We start from the raw sequence: 16,733 nt of genomic DNA on the forward strand, positions 1-16,733 counted from the left end.
AATAGCTGGATTTTCCAGGAGGGGCTGTCTGAAAGCTTCAAATGAAGTGGCAGAACTGCCATGCTCCCCAGAGCGAGACGGGTGTGGTTTTTTTTAAATGCACCTCTCTAGCCAGATCAGTTGTTCCCTGATGTGTTGCTGGCCGAGGGTTCTGCCCTGGGGCAGGCTGGCGGGTGGGCGGGCGGCTGCCCTCTGTGGCAGAGCCCTTGGCGCTGGCCAGGCCTCAGGCCTCACCTTGCCTCCTCTCTCTCTCTTCCCCGCCCCTCAGTGGACATGGACGTAGAAGACTATTACCCGGCCTTCCTGGAGATGGTCCGGAACCTGCTGGACGGCAACATGGACTCATCTCAGTACGAGGACTCGCTGCGGGAAATGTTCACCATTCACGCCTACATCGCCTTCACCATGGACAAACTGATCCAGAGTATCGTCCGGCAGGTGAGGGGCGGCAGGCGACCGGGGTGGAGGGAGGAAGGGAGAGAGGAGAATCAGAAAGCAGCGTGGGTGATGGGGAGCGAGCTTTAAACCCAGCAGGAGATGAAGGCTGTCAGCCACTCGATTTGGCCTCTGCTCTGGAGTAGCCCCTGGCCGCACACCAGGGCCCCGGGTTTAGTGACTTCTTGTCTGGGAGGGCTGCTTCGGTGCACGCGACCCACATGGAGGGGGGCGGTGGCGGCGGCGAACTCAGTCATTCCGACATTCCCAACGTGGTGCTGACCTCGGCAGTTACTGAGCCCCTTTTACGAGTTCTGTCCCCTCGGGCCACTGAGTTCTGAGATGGACTGTTTTCCTTTTTTTCCCCCTCTCCGGTTTCCATAGCTGTAGCCTGCCCTCCCTCCCCCTCTCTACCCCCGGCCAGGGCCAGCTATCGGAAGGTGAAGCTCCCCCGGGGCTCAAGGGCATCCAGTTCCCTCCTCCCTGAGCTAAACAGATTTTAGCCAAGTTGTGGGATTAGCTTGTGATGCCCCAGGCTTTTCTCTGTGCTGATCTCACATAGGATTGATATGTTGTCATGGGAGGTTTCTATTCCTTTATGCTCCAATCCCCCCACCCCCTCCACCCCTCTAAGTTTAGGTCAGGGGGGTCCTAAAAATCAAAAGGTAGTTCCAACCACTAATAGTGGCAGCGGTGGGTTTCCGGTCACTTCCCCTTGGCTTTCCGTTCCCTTGGGAGGGCGGGATCCCACGTGACTCCCCTTCTTGAATGGCTGTTGTTTTTTATTGAATAAAGCATGTTTTTCCAAGAACAGCATTTAGGGAAGAAAAAAAACCTAAAGATAAGTGCACAGTTACCATATTTGCTACTGGCAGTGAGACAGTCAGGACTGCAGTCCCACGGCTCACACTCAGTATTTTCCCTAGCCAAGTTGTATCCTTTCCAACATGCCAAAGGAACACTGTGGAGGAAGAAGAGCCCACAAACAACAACCACACACACACACACACACTCTCTCTCATTCTCTCTCACACGCACATACTCACACACAGCCAGACCCACGTATATCCAAGGAGATCTAACCTTAGGTAATTGCTTTATTTAGTTGGCAGCCAAGCCAATTTTCTGAAGTGCCTAGCAAAACATTCTTTTGGTGGACACCGACAGTCTCTCTGAAGTTTAAAAAAAACAACAAAAAAATGGAATTGGATGGTATGAGGGGGGTTGAGGCAGCCCTCAAAAATACCCCCGTATTCTTTAATCCAGTTCTGTAACTAGAGAAAGGACCGTTCTCAGTTGCCTGTGTGAGGAATGTGGAGGTGGTAAGGTAAAGAGCAAGTCCCAAGGAGCACGCTTTCAGGAAAACATTGGTTCAGATTCTCAAGTGTTTAAGGTAGTCCTCTGGAACCTAGTTCACCATTGCCAACCATGGCAAAACTTACTTAAACTTTAAAGAGACGACATTGTCGAGGGAATTTTTTAAAAGGGTAAATTAGCTGCTAGTTGGGCTATCGGGGGGGAATCGGCAAGTGGCACTCAACTTTGTGGCCATCCTGATCCCATTTATAATTCGGCTGAAAAAAAAAACCTCCGACACCCGCTATGTTTTCCACCCTGATTACAATTTAACCAACCTGAACCTGTTCCCCTCCCCTCCCACGCCCTCAATAACTGCAGTGGGAAAACAGGTTGAGAGACTCATTTCCAACCGTCTGAGGTCTGTGACTCCTGTCATCTCATCAGAACCTCGAGGATAAAATTGCATTCTGTTTTTGGAAAATGTGATTAAAGCAGTTGATTTTAACATTCAGAAGACAGGGAAACAATCTCTGCTGCATTTCCTTTCTCGGTGGTGGGGTGATGGCGTCAAAGAGAAGGGGTTTACCTATAATCTTCTCGACCTGGGCTGTTAATCTTGATTCCTGTCCCCTGGCACCTTCCAACATCCAGGCACCGCTACTCCTTAATGTGTAGGAGAGGGTCTCTGCTCAGGGAAGAGGCCCCGGGCAGATGAGCACTCATTCGTGTTTTTCCAGTTACCTAAAGATACAAGCCGACGGTAGTAATGGTAGGCTGTCACTTGGGAAAACCTGCTTCTTTTTTCTTTTCTTTCTTTTTAATGGACTTTCTTCCTCAAGTAGAAGCCAACTGGCTCTGAGACCAGAATGTGAGCACTCTGGTCTGTGACATGTCTTGGACAGTGAGCTGCCCCTTGGCAAGAAGTTTGCAAGAGGGCCCTTATAAGGACGAGAGTGCTGCCCAAGGGCCCGGCCTCTATTTGCCAGGCTAGCCAGGACGTGACAGGAGTAACAGGAATGTGCATGCCCGTGTTAGTTTGGGGCGTGTTCTCTCTTACTGTTTTTTTATCAACACCCCCAAATTCACGCTGTCAACACAAGATTAACTTTGGGCTTCCATAAGTTCTAACAGACCAAGTGGTGGCAACAACCTTATGCCTCAGAGATCAGATGTAGATGGACATTTAGGTGAATTCCCATTGTTTGCTCAAAAACAACAGAATGGGAATGGCTCCTGAATCCAGGCTTTGGTATCTTTATTGACGTAACTTAAAAAATCTTCCATAACGTTTTTTTTGCTTCCTTTGTCAAAGTTGCCTGTGTATTTTAAATACCCAAGAGAAGTAGCCATAGTTACCAAGCTTTAGCACTTGGCCAAATCTGGTCACCATGCTCAGGTAACCGGCCTTTGGTAAATCTTTAAATAGGGGAAATTGAGCATCACCAGGACTGTCTCTGTTATTGCTTACACTTGGGATGCTTCCCTTCTACTCCACCCCCTTTCTTTCTCTCCTCTCTCCCCCCCATTTTAATGTATGCCTCCCTCTCCAGGAGACAGGACTCATATGCCATTAATTCCAAAATTAGCGTGCCAAGAGGTTTGGAAACTGCCAGATTTGATAAAGGTGATCCATTTAATGTAAAGATACTGTGAAATACAATATGTTCAGCCTTGCAGTTTATTTCAGAATGTCAGGTGCGGTTGATCTCAGATGAGTGTAGGGTTAATTCATATTAAACACTATTAAAAGTACCCCCCTCCCCCATATGAACTCTTAGCCTTTACGGTAATGGAGCAGTGAGTGAGTTTCTTTTAAAATTATGGACATCCTGGAAAGAATCATTAAACATAGTTCTTTTCTTCCAAAACGCATCTTCAAGTTAAGCCTTCTAACAACTCTTTTAGGTGTTGGGTTGACAGTGCCTGGAATTGGGCTTTTAGTTCTGCTGGGAAAAGTTTACTGACAACCACTGAAGAAGAGAGCCTGGGTTCAGTCTAGCTTAGTTTTCTCCTATAAGATAGGACTGTGTTGGTAGTCATGTGGAAAGTTGTTTGATCAGTTCCCTGGAGGCAGACCTGTATTTCTTGACTGGTTTGGGCAAATCAAAAAGTTTATGGCACCAAAAAATAAAATGCTGTTTGTTCAGGTTCACCTGGCTTTTAAACATCCCCTCTCCCCCGACCCTGCCGTACAGCTAATTGTCTTCCCCTATGCCGCTTACCAGCTCCAGCACATCGTCAGCGATGAGATCTGCGTGCAGGTGACTGACCTCTACTTGTCGGAGAACGGCAACGGAGCCACGGGCGGCCTGCTCAACACTCAGCCGGCGCGGGCCCTCCTGGAGTCCACGTATCAACGCAAAGCGGAGCAGCTCATGTCCGACGAGAACTGCTTTAAGGTTCGAGCCGGGGCCCGGACCCCACACCTCTCCCACCCCACTGCAGTTTAGGGAGTCTGGAGGGATGCAGACCACCCTAGGGGAATCAAGCAGTGGTCTTAGTTTTGAGTGCTGACTGTGTCCAGAGCATTGGACTAAGTGCTTGGCAGAGTACAAACCCAGTAGAGTTGGTAGCCAGTCTCCCACTCTCAACAACTTACAGTCTAGAGGGGGGACAGTTAAATGAATTTGCCCTCCTCCCTACTCTGTGAGCTCCATGAGGGACAAGGACTGGCCGACCTGATTATGTAGTATCCAGTAAATGTGGAAGAAGCACTTCCCTCCATGAATCCCCCACAGTGAACAAGCTAGGGCTTACTGGGTAGGGAGAGCCTTGTTGGTTTTTAGTGAGCACCGGACAAGGCTCTGGCTTAAAGCTCTCTGAGAAAAGAATGTCCATCTCCTTCCAACTGGCTTCTCCATGATGCATCGGTCACCCTGCAAGGTGGTAAGCCCGTCGACGGCACCCCCTTCCCCCATAAGAAAGCGAAGGAATGGGAACACCACATCTGCCTGGTATGTCTGTGGTGGGTTTTATTGCCCCTCTTCTCCCCGCCACCCCCATAGATTTGGCCAAAAACTTGTCAGGGTCTGGGATCAACTGCCCTTGAGAGACAATTTGTCATTTGGTCAGTAGCATTTTTGCAGAGCACTGGATTAAGCACTCAGGGAGGCTGACAGAGTTAGCAGACAAGATCCCTGCCCTTGGAAAGGTTCCGGTGATGTGGGGGAGACCGACATTAAAATGAATTTGAGGAAGGGGAAGCCATTGAGCCCAAGATGTTCTGACAGAGAGTCAAGGCTCGATGGCAGAGGTCTCCTTAAGTCTGGAACCCCGGTGAATTGATTGGGTGCCCAGGCTGCCAGTCGCCCTTGGGATCCCTGGGCCTTGGTCTCTAAAGCTTTTGAATAGTGCCTCCCTCCTGGGGCCTCAACCTGTGGAACCCACCTGGGACAAAATAAAGCCTTCAAACTCGTTTTTGGGGGGGTTTTATGGGAGTCCTCTGCTAGAGGGTAGGAGGTTGCCGTTAAAACCGTTGTAACCCATCCCTCCACCCTTCTTCCAGCTCGTGTTCATTCAGAGCCGAGGCCAGGTCCAGCTGACCATCGAGCTCCTGGACACGGAGGAGGAGAACTCGGATGACCCCGTGGAAGCAGAGGTAAGGGCAAGTGGATTCAGGGATGGCAACCCTACACAAGGCCACTCCTTTGAAAAAAACAGCCCGTGGCCGCAAAACCGTTCTCAGTTAACCAAGCTGCCAAGTGTCAGGGTAAGGTTAGCCACGAGAGGTTTGAAACGGAGGCTCGCTAACTGGTCGACCCCCAGCTCCGAAGCTAGCTTGCAGGGTGCCCAAGGTAATCCGGGGACTGGGGAGCAGAGAGCAGAGCAGGCCAGCACATGGTGGGAGGACAACTGATGCTGCAGCCCTTGGGTTAATATGGACAGGCAAGGGAGGGGCCTTTAAGGGCTCTTGGTGACTGCAAGCTGATAGTGTGCTAGCACTGATCTCTCTCTGTCTTCACATTGCTCTGTTCCATAAGAGTTCTTGTCTGAGGCCCAAGAAGTCAGGGTTCTGGTTGGGAGGATGCAGAGGAAAATATCCCTTCTGGTCAAGGATCGAGCTTGCGGACTGGAGTCACAAGGAGCTTGGTGGTGGGATCGATGGAGAGGGGGAGGCTGGGAGGATCTAGGAGGGAAGACCAAAAGTTCAGTTTTGGACTTGCTGAAGGTGAGATGCTGGCAGGCCCTCTTCACGGAGATGTCCTGGAAGCAAAACTAACGGGCTCATGTTTCTATTGCTGGAGCGTGCTTCTCAGCCCGGGGCAAGTGACAGTGCCAAAGAGAGGGCCTGGGACGAAGATACCAAGATAAGGGATTGGCGGGGAATTTGAATTGATGGCTTATCGTATCTTCCGCATAATACCAGGGGTACCTTGATCTCTGCTGCTGCTGCTCCCATCCAAAGCCAAGCCACCAGTGATCGTACCCTTATCACTGGAACTGGCTCAGGCAGGAGTCAGAAGTGGGGGACGCTCGAGTCTTTCTTTCGGTTTTGTCACTTCCTGGCAGACTGATGAGATCTTTGCGCCGGATCAGAAGTCGGCGGGTATGATTAGTGCTGTCCACTGACTTGTGTTTCCCTCTCAGCGGTGGTCAGACTACGTGGAGCGCTATGTCAACCAGGATACCACTTCCCCCGAGCTTCGGGAGCATCTGGCCCAGAAGCCGGTGTTCCTGCCAAGGTGAGTGTCCCCAGCCCCGTCCGTGGGATGGCCCAGTACAGGGAGCTGGGCGGGTCACGACCGCGGGGCTCCCTCCCATGCCAGGATTGCTAGGCCAGGCTAGTGGCCGATAGCCGGCCTGGATTCCAGAGAGCCGGGAGTCTCGCTTGGTGAGTTTGCTGTTCACGCTGATTTTTGGTTTTTATTTATTTGGTCATTTAAGCGCTTACTATGTGCCAGGCACTGCACATCAGGTTGGACACAGTCCTTGCCCACATGGGGTCCACTGCCTTAATCCCCTTTTTACCGGTGGGGTAACCAAGGGGTAAAGAAGTGAACTGGCAGAGTCGGGTTTAGAACCAGGTCATTCTGCCTCTCGTTGCCCGTCATTCTGGGTTCCTGGTCCTGACGAGGCAGAGGAGAGGGGCGAGATCTGAATCTTCATCAGGGCTTCCCCTCTAATAAAGGGGTGGGGTTGGGGGCAGTGCCGCCACTCCAAGGTGCCCGGAATAGACGGGCAGCCGGTCTCCCCTTGTGGCAAGAGGGTCCGAGCGTGAGCAACAGTGGTTCTATGCGGGAGCCACAAGTACCAAGGCTTGTCCCCCCGGTGGTGTTTTGGCCCACAGAGTCAGCCGCTGCCCCATCCTGTCGGCCCACAGTCGGCATGGAGCCAGGAGCAGGTGTCCGGGCCTGGGAAAAGAGGGCAGCAGGGAGGAGGGGCCGACACTAATTGCATCCGGCAACTCTCCGGTTTACAGGAATCTGAGGCGGATCCGTAAGGTGTCAAAGCGTGGTCGGCGAGGCAGCAAGAGAAGGAAGGGAAGGAGGGGAACAGAAGAAGTCCTTGGAGAACGTGGAGAGCCTTTGGACAAGCTGAATGTAAATTCAAGCTAAATTCTCATAAATGGTGTACGTGAATCAAAAATGAGGATTACATGTACAAGGAGGACCCGCTTCTGCTCCGCGCTCAGCAGGTAGGAGAGGGAGCGAGTTCCTGTCCCACTCTCGGGCCGGGTTGGGGGCAGGGAGGTGCTGCCCAAGGGACTGGGGGCGGTCCACTGAGCCCTCCCCGGCTGGGGTTACCCACCTGACTTGCAGCATTTTAGGCTGGGGGACTGAAAAGTGGCCCCCATTTTACCTGAAGGAGTCCAGACCCTCTTCCTCCAGAAAGCTGTTCTTTAATGGGCCCATCGGGATGAGTGCTCAGTACAGCGTCCTGCATGCGTAAACATTCAGGAAATACCATTGATTGGGGGGAAATGCCTTCGCTCAGCTTTCAGCTGGACTAGACCAAGGGCCCCCGTCTGAGGTGCCGGAAGGTTCCTGTGGGGCTGTGTAGCCCGGCAAATCGACCGTGGAAATGAAAGAGGATAAGGAAAGGGACTTCTTTTCTTGGGGGACGATTTTGTCCCTTCAAACAAACGGTCAGGATTGGGGAAGTTTTTTCATGTGTGTGACTTCCTGCAAAGTCAGCCCTATGGAAGAATTCCCTTCCGCTGGGAGCTTGCCTCTTTCTTTTTCCCTAGCTCCTTTGAAGCTGATAACATAAAGGAAGTGCACCCCAAACCATGTAAGAGAAGGGGCATCTGAGTGATAGAAGAAGAAAGGAGAGATCCTCTGGCTAAAAGCACATATGCATCTCCAGAGAGATTTCATTAAAATGGCTTTGTCTGGGTGATTTTTTAAACACATCTGTTTTTGATACATTTACTTAAAAAAATTGTAAAGAAATACGGGTACCCTATCCAGAAACAGGCCCTGTGCGTTTCTGCAGCTGACTGAAAATAAATTGACATTCGAACGTTGAAATCTGTAACATGGAGAAAATTTGCTGACGGAGGTGGCTTAATTCCAGTGGGAAGAAGGGTGCTTTGAAAAACATAAAGAAGGGGATTTAGGGTTCCTCAGGCCAATTGTTGGTGACCCCCAAATCTAGCGTGTTTTGGCGATCATTCCCTGAGGTCCCCTGTTCTGTAGATGCCGGTGGTGTGTTCTGGGGGGCAGGAGCACTCGGGGCTCTGAGGGCCAGTGCAGATGATAAAGGAGCATTTGTGCTTATCTTCCCGGATAATAAAAGTCCAGCCCCCGAGGGTAGGCCGAATGTCCTGCCCCGGCCCAGAGGGGAAGCGGGAGCTGGCAGCCTTTAGGCAACAGCTACCAGCCTGGCCCTCCCTGGCCCGTTTTGCCGCCATAGCGAGTGGGATTCTCAGCCAGGCCCCCATGGAGGAGACCATGGCCTCACGAGTTACCTCGGTGGCCGGTGGGGCCCTCTGGGTGAGTGGGTCACAGCCCTAAAGGAACCCCGGTTTACAGTTCCAACCCCGGCTCCCTCGGATCCAAAAAATCAACAAAGTCCTACTCGGCCCAGATGACTTGTGGCTGGGGCATTTTCCCCTCCTGCTGCTACAGCTGAAGATATTCCAAAGGGGGTGTCCAAAATGCCTCTTCAAATGAGCCAGCCTAAAAAGCATGGGGGGAGTTTAGCCAGGTGCCCCCTGGGGCCACAGGGGCCGCGCCGGGGGACGGCAATCCGCCACTGCAACGTGAGCCTCTCCGCTGGGTTGAGGAGGGTACGGGAGACCGGCGAGCAGGTTGGCTGGAAAAAACAACCCCCCGCCCTCACCCCGGCCCCCGTAGAACGGTGAGAAAACGGGAAGATGGGAAGAGCACGTCTCTTCTTCTCTGTGCGCGAGAGAGCCCAACTTTGCCTCCTTTTGCAGAAATTGTGCTGGAGGAGATGGGAGCCCAGCCACTGGGAAAAGTTAGGTGTGGGGGAAAGATCTGGTTTCCCATCACCCCTGACGTTTCTTTTTCTGCTGTTCCCGGGTGGATGGGTCACTCATCCTGCGGCGGCCCCGGCCCTTGTTTACCTAGGACTTTCCTGAGGCCGTGGTTTCTGCTCGTTCGTGCGGTGGTCCACCCCCTGGCCGGAGTCCGTTCTCGCGGGGTGCGGGGGCTTGGGCCATTTCTGATCATTCTGTAATGGCTGGGGGGCGGGGAGCGGGCCAAGCCCCCTGCTCCCGAGATCCATCCTGAACCTGCTAAGCTCGTTTCCTTCCGTTTCTGCAGTCTCACGAACGAGTGAGCAAGCGGGCTGCACCCAGCGGTTCCAGGCCTGGGTGACAAATGGACCAAGGAGCCACGTGACCCGGGAGATTGGCCGCCGAGACCACCAAGTGGCTCATGGGAGAAGGGCTGGGAGGGCTTGGTGCCCTGCACCACCACCTGCGACTCAGAGACCCTGCACTTTGTGAGCATTCACAAATACCGCGTTAAATACGGCACGATAATTCAAGACGCCGTATCCCAGGCCGAGGGACGAGCCGTGTGGGGTGTGAGCGCGCGTGCGCCGCCGGGAGTGAGGAAGACGTGCCTCCCTGCCCTCCTTCACCGTGTGGCTCTGTCACACGGCCCCTGGACTGGCATGTGGCCGGGGCCAACCTGTCACCAGCGGGCTGCCGTTTAGGAATATGGATCTCTTAAAGAAAAAATGAAAAAGAAAAACAACAGCCTGGAGACTTTTGCCAATGGGATCTCGAACTCCAGCGAGCCCTCCTGCCCCTGCCCCCGGGGGAGGCTCTCCCGTTTTGGCACCCAGCCAGCCTAGGGAAACACATCTCCGGCCCACCACCCCTCGGTGCTGAGACCACGGTGCTCCGGTGACTGGGCATCTAACGAGGGAACCGGGCAGGGTCTCCGGGCTTTGACTGGATGGGGTGCATTTGGAAACAGATTAGGAAAAGATTTTATACTCACACGGGGCGAAAACCATGCCGCTCTCCCCCCTCCCCAACCCTTCCCTCCGGTCAGAACTGGATCTTTTATTCCTTTCGGTCCCGCGAGGCGGTCCGGATCTTCCGTCGACTCCGCTACGGTCCGGCCCTCGAGCTTTTCTCGACATCGCCGCCACCCACCATTTTCTCTCTGGGCCCTCTGGTCTCTCCCCCTCCCAAGCTCCTGACTTCACAAGTTCCAATCAGTCTGTCCTTTATAGTGCCAGTGGAACTGTTTTGTACTTGCCTGTTTACTAGTCTATCCTAGTGCCATTCACCAGCTTTTCTTTTTCTCTCTCAGTCTCTGATTCTTTCTCCCCCCCCCCCTTCTCTCTACCTCTCTCTCTGTCACACAAACTATTTACACAGTAGAAGCAAACACAGTTTTAACATGGTTTTCCCCTCTTTTTTTTGTAATAATGTACATACTGTCAATTTTTTTTGTTTTTTATTAAAAGAAATATGCTTGATTGCTATAGCATAACTGTTCTAAGCTTCTTGTGTACCATAGCACCGGGTGGCTTCAGATTTAGTACCTACAGACTGAACTACAAGACGTTTATTACACTTTTTACCAAGGGAGTTATCATTGTAGTGCTTTTGTGTGAAACTTCCCCTGCCCCTTCTTTCTCTTCTCTTTTTCTTTTTTCTTTTTTTTTTTTTAAATAAAGCTTGGTTCTTACTTAAGGAAAAACATTCTGATCCAGATCCCTGGTCCTGTGCAGAAAGGCACGTGCGCAGCGTATGCAGAGTCCGGTCCACCGCAAACCTCTGATCCCGAGCGGGGAGAAAGCCAACTTTGGTTTTGAACAGTTGACGCTCTACCTTGTGACCTGTCAGCATTTCCAAGTATCAAATTTTTTTTAAACTTTTGTTTGGCAGACATTCTATCTGCCCAGTCTTCCAGTTCAAAAAACCCTTCGCTTCGCAGGGAAGTTGTTGAGCTCTTTAGGGTGATTTGATTGTGCGTACGTGTTTTCCCTTCCCGTTTGAGGGAAGAGGGGACGGGGGTTGGCCCGGGGGGGGGGGGGGGGGGGGCATCTTAAATACCAAACCAGTATTTGAAAGACTTTTGGTGCGAGTGGGGAAAGTATGGAGTGTGTGTGTGTGTGCGTGCAGACGTGTTGAGGGGTGTGATTGTGTGTGTGTGGTGTACATGGATGTGTCTTTAAAAGGGGTTTGGGTGGGAGAAGACTTTTGTGATAATACTTCAGTAGTGAAATCCATAAAGGGGATATATATTTTTTTAAATAGAGAAGTTGAAATCTGTAATGCTGGCCGATGTTTTACATGTGCAGGGCTGGAATCTGTGAAATGGTCAGCTCAGACTCGTGGAAACTCCCCCTCCGCCGGCACCCTGTCCTGCCCAGCCACTTTCTCGGTTGCCAGCCAGGCGCGGAGAAGCAGGCTTGGAAAATCCACCTCTTACCCCCTGGCCCGGGCATGTTCCGAAATCTGCCGCACCTCTCCGTCAACTGAGAAAATTTTTCTATTTTTACTACTTCCGAATTTTGTTTCTTTTTTCAGTCAGAGTTGGGGAGAAGAGCTTGTGGCGTAGCCAGAGAGCTGGGCTGGGCAAGGCAGGGGAGCAATGAGAACCCTCCCGCGAAAAGGTGGCCTGGGAGGAGGAAGGCCTCGCAGGCTGACAGAGAGTCCCCCGATCCACCCAGGGAGGGAAGGGAAAGCGGGGCTGGGACGGTGGGCCGGGGCCCACCAGCAATAAGTCATCCCCTCCCCTCTGCCCCCGCTCCAGTTTCCTAGCCGGTCCTGAACTCCCTTAGGAAGGGGCTGCGGAGTGGGGTCCCCGACTCCTCTGGGCTTCCGGGTCTTTCATCACGGTGCATCACACTGGACTGGTCCAGAAGCAGCAGTTGGGGTCACTTGGACGGTTCCATCTCCAGGTAACGGCTGCTGCTCTGAGGGGCATCGGGGCGGGGGGTCCGGGCCTATGTTTCATCTGAGCGGAACTGAGGATTTCATGGCAGGATTTTTCAGAGTGCCCCCAGGGAGGGGAAACCAAAAACAATAAAACACCAGGAGACTTTCTCCTGTATCAGGGTCTTTCCAAACTGCTTTTGTCCCTCCCGATGCTGTCTGAGCTCCACGCTCTGATCCCAGCCTGTATGATAGCAGACACTTCTTTTTTTATTTTCAATTGCTTTTTTTGGTATTCTGTACTGTGATCCTTGGCCACCTTTCCATGTGATGATTTCTATACAAAATGTTGTCAAACTTGACTGTAGTGCAGTATTTCCATTAAAATATCAGGGCTAATCGCAGTCTACATTATCTTTCTTCCTCTTGATATCTAAGGAGTGAAACCATGGGAAATCCCAGGGGAAGGAAAGCTGCTTTCCTTAAAGTAGAAGCAGAATATTGTGTTTGTGTGTGTGTGTGTGTGTGTGTATGTTTTGGAGGGAGGGGGTCGGGGCAGAGGGGGGTTGAGGCTTAATTCAGGTCTGTGATCATTGCCACAGGTGGGAGGGGTTTAAAAGAAAAAGATGCCAGGCCCCATCGCCTAGAAATAACCCGCTGCTCGAAGGGAGCCAGTCCACCCAGACACAGGGTACAGCGCAGGGTGGTGATACCAGAGCTGAGGGCCTGGCTGTTCCCTGGAAATTCTGAAAACAAGCCTGGATTTGTTAGGGGAGGGAAAGAAGGGGACTTTAAAAAAAAAAAAAAGCCTAAGCTCTGCCTTGTTTTCCTTCATGGGTGAAGTGAAAGAAGAAACTAAAAGCTAATAATGTCTCCGGTTCAAAAGGGTCATTTCCATTAAACAGCGGCCAAAGTTTTTTTTGTTGTTGGTTTTTTGTTTTTTTAAAGGAGGGAGCCTGCCACGTTCTTTTAGGATCAGACTTCAGAAGAAACCAGAAAAACTGCCGTTTTCTTTAGGAGGGAGTGCCATTATGTTTGTGGAACAAAAAGAAATAAGAAGGAAATGTAACTTAAATAGCCCTTGTAAATAAAGAGAAACTTTACCAGCCCGGCCCCATCCCAACCCCAGATCCACCCCCCGGGCCTCAAGAGGTACAGTAATGGTGGTTGGTTCAGGGTAACCAGTTCTCTCTCCTTCCCTGTGGAGCAGAGCTGGTAATAGAGCTGCCCAAGGCCACCCTTATATAAAAAGCCAGGGAGAGAACTCGGATCCCCCGGAAGAATACTAACACGGCTCAGGTCTTTAGCCGCGGAACTCAGATTGCATTTCCATAGGGGGGAGGTTTGGTTTATCCATTTTATTGGAGAGTAATAAAGCAAAGCACACTTTTTATTGCGGTCCCTGGGAATCCTTGTTTCCCCTCACCAACCCATCAGTGGTATTGATTGGGTGCCAACTGTAACCGCGGCATGGTATTAAGCACTTGGGAGAGTACGATGGAGTTGGCAATTCCCCGGAAGAGAACCTGCCAAAGGATGAGCCTGGATTTGGGAATAGCCACTTCTAGTTCAGCAGCGCCTGGAACCCGGTCATATACATTTTGCGGGGGGGAAACGTGCTTTTTGGTTTTTGTTTTCTTTTAAACGCTTCTGAAGTGCTTCCTACATGCCAGGCACTGTACTGAGCACTGGGATGGATACAAGATAATCGGTTTGGGCACAGTCCCCGCCCCACATGGGACTCACGGTCTAAGGGGAAGGGACAATGGGTATCGAATCCCCATTTTACATGAGGAAATGAAGCCATAGAGAAGTTAAGTGACTCACCCAAGGTCACACAGCAGACAGGTGGTGGGGCCGGAATTAGAAACCAAGGTCCTCTGGTCCCACATCCGTGCTCTTTCTGCTAGGCCAGGCTGCCTCTCTGTTCCATTTTAGTATTCTGTGCTTGTCGCTTAATTCTACCCTGGTGGAGGAGATCACTAGATTCCTTCTCCTTATGTACAAAAGGGGGTGGGGGGGGTGTTTCTCCTTCCCACAGCATACAGCTAGTAAGTAGAAGGATGTCTGAGTTCAAATGCTTTGAAGCCTCTTGGATCCGAAGTTCTCTGTCGCTACAAGGCAGTGGTTCAAAGCTAGGCCGCCGTCCCCTCCGAGGAAGGAAGAAGGTGATAAGGGGGATGTTGTCGTTCCTTCCCTGCAGCTGGTGAGCCGAAGTGCTCCCTGGTGGCAAGGCATTAATACAGAACACCAGAATCGAGTGGTGATTTGCAGATTTGTTACAGCGCGTTTGATGGACAGCGTATTGCACTTCTTGGCTTTTAAAAGTAGCAGAGCCGAGTCACATTCACGTCAAAGGAGAAGAGAAGAGGTATGAAGGAAGCTGAGCTCTCGGTTAATGCCCGACAGTTGCAATTCTAACTAAAGATAGTAAAATGATTCAGTTACGATAGCAAAGGTGATCTATGCAACCCGTGTCATTCTCCCGGCCTTACTCAGCTACCACTTTAAAGATGTTTTCTCTAGAACCAGACCGGCTATTTCTCTGAGCAAAACTGCCCTATTATGGAGAGGGACTTTCACCAGGACCCAGAAGTTATAGACCTGGGTAGAAGGAGAGCCAATTATCAGTGGGCGTGGTGGGATCGCGGATAAAAGAATCCCACATATAGCCTCTAAAACTCATTTTAGGCCATAGTTTCATCCTGTTCCACCCTACAGGCCTCCACCCCAAGATACTCACAAGGCTGATAATTAGCTGATTGTCACCTCTTCACTTCCACCTCTTCTTAAGCAATGAAAAGGCCAAAAGGCTGAGAGCAGGAAAGAGGAGAATTTATGATGAGCTGAGCCCCACGTGGGACGGGACTGTTTCCGAACCAATCAACCAATGGTATTTATTCAGCACTTACTACGTGCAAAACACTGTACTAAGCGCTTGGAAGTGGACAACACAGTTGGTAGACAACTGTGATAGTTGGGAGGCAACTCCCTGCCCACAAGGAGCTTAGAGTCTAGAAACCCTGATAATCTAGAACCTGCCCTAGAGTTTTGGCACATTCTAAATGCATTACAAAAACTTATTTTTGTTTTTAATAATTATTAAAAGTAGATAATCCACAAATTCTTGGCCTCTGAAAAATCTGGTGGTGGTTGGAGTGGTCTGTATGAGCCTATTTCTGGATCCTCCCTTTCTGCCTACGAAATTAGCGGAAAGCCCTCTGGGAGCTGGTGTTCGATAAGGATGGTGTGTCTTAACGTTTTTATTTTATTCTCTTTCCCTTTCTGAAAGCTTTTGATAAAGGAAGCTATCGGTGGCCACTTTCTGGACAGCATGAGAATCAGGGACAGGAGGAGGATTAGCGCCCCAGCCTGAGCCACATCATGGGGTTCGAGAGGCAATTTAAGCTCACTGAAAGGTTACTGGCCCAGAAGGTGACACCTAAGTTCCAAGCTTTGGCCCTGCTGAGGCCTGGAATGTTGGAAAAGGCACTTCTCTATTCTATGCCTCAGTTTCCCAGGCTCCCTCGTGTGAAAAATGGAAATCATCTTCAATTTGTTCCTATATATCGAGCACTTACTGTGTGCAGAACATTGTAAGCACTTGGGAGAATACAATATAACAATAAGCAGACATTCCCTCCCCACAGCTAGCTTACAGATGTTAATATAAATAAAATTATTTATTCAATTGTATTTATTGAGTACTTACTGTGTGCACAGCACTGTACTAAGCGCTTGGGAAAGTACTGTACAGCAATAAAGAGAGACAATCCCTGCCCCACAACGAGCGCACAGTCTCGGGGGCAGGGAGAGACAGACATCCAGATTCATTCAATTCAATAGTATTTATTGAGTGCTTACTATGTGCAGAGCACTGTACTAAGCGCTTGAATGTACAAATCGGTAACAGGGACAGTCCCTGCCCTTTGAGGGCTTGCAGTCTAAGTGCTGTGAGGTGGGGTGAGGGGAGAAGAGCAAAGGGAGGGGAGATGTGGAAAAGTGGGGCTTAGTCTGGGAAGGCCTTTTGGATGAGATGTGCTTTCAATAAGGCTTTGAAAGGGGGAAAGTAATTGGTTGGATTTTTTTAATGGTATTTGTTAAACGCATAACTATGTGTTGAGCACTGTTCTAAGGATTTGAGGAGGGGAGGGTAGAGGTAGGACGTGGGCCAGGGGTCTGTGGTGAGACAGGTTAGCACCAGAGGAGCAAAGTTTGCCGACTGGGTTATAGGAGAGAAGGGAGGTGAGGTAGGAGGGGACAAGGGGATGGACAGCTTTGAAGCCAAGAGTGAGGAGTTTTTGCTTGATAAGAAGGTTGACAGGCAACCACTGGAGATTTTTGAGGAGGGGACTGACATGCCCAGAGCCTTTCTGTAGAAAGATAATCCGGGCAGCAGAGCGAAGTATACAATTTAGTGGGGAGAGACGGGAGGTTGGGAGATCAGAAAGGAGGCTGATGCAGTAACCCAGTCAGGATAGGATGAGTGACTGCACTAATATGGTAGCAGTTTGGATGGAGAGGAAAGGGCGGATCTTGGCCATGTTGAGAAGGTTTGGGGACGGATTGGTTTTGTGGGTTGAATAAGAGCGAGTCAGGATCCCAACCGAGGAAAAAGCCAAGGGGCTTCTGAGACGGGAAGGATGGTGGTGCCGTCTACAGTCATGGGAAAGTCCCGGAGAGGACAGGG

The 16,733-nt window shown here is 50.9% G+C and overlaps 1 protein-coding gene across 1 annotated transcript in view; it reads left to right on the forward strand.

Annotated features, from left to right (window-relative positions):
- SIN3A (SIN3 transcription regulator family member A) overlaps nt 1-7,294 on the forward strand; it is a 60,585-nt gene extending 53,291 nt beyond the window's left edge. Inside the window, exons 16-20 of the mRNA XM_029065512.2 lie at nt 269-438; nt 3,960-4,133; nt 5,240-5,332; nt 6,322-6,416; nt 7,154-7,294. Coding sequence (XP_028921345.2) covers nt 269-438; nt 3,960-4,133; nt 5,240-5,332; nt 6,322-6,416; nt 7,154-7,289 — 668 coding nt within the window. The 3' untranslated portion in view covers nt 7,290-7,294. The remainder of the gene's footprint in view (nt 1-268; nt 439-3,959; nt 4,134-5,239; nt 5,333-6,321; nt 6,417-7,153) is intronic.
- Nucleotides 7,295-16,733: the final 9,439 nt, after the last annotated feature.

The sequence above is a fragment of the Ornithorhynchus anatinus genome, chromosome 5, assembly GCF_004115215.2.
Source record: "Ornithorhynchus anatinus isolate Pmale09 chromosome 5, mOrnAna1.pri.v4, whole genome shotgun sequence".
Taxonomy (NCBI): domain Eukaryota; kingdom Metazoa; phylum Chordata; class Mammalia; order Monotremata; family Ornithorhynchidae; genus Ornithorhynchus; species Ornithorhynchus anatinus.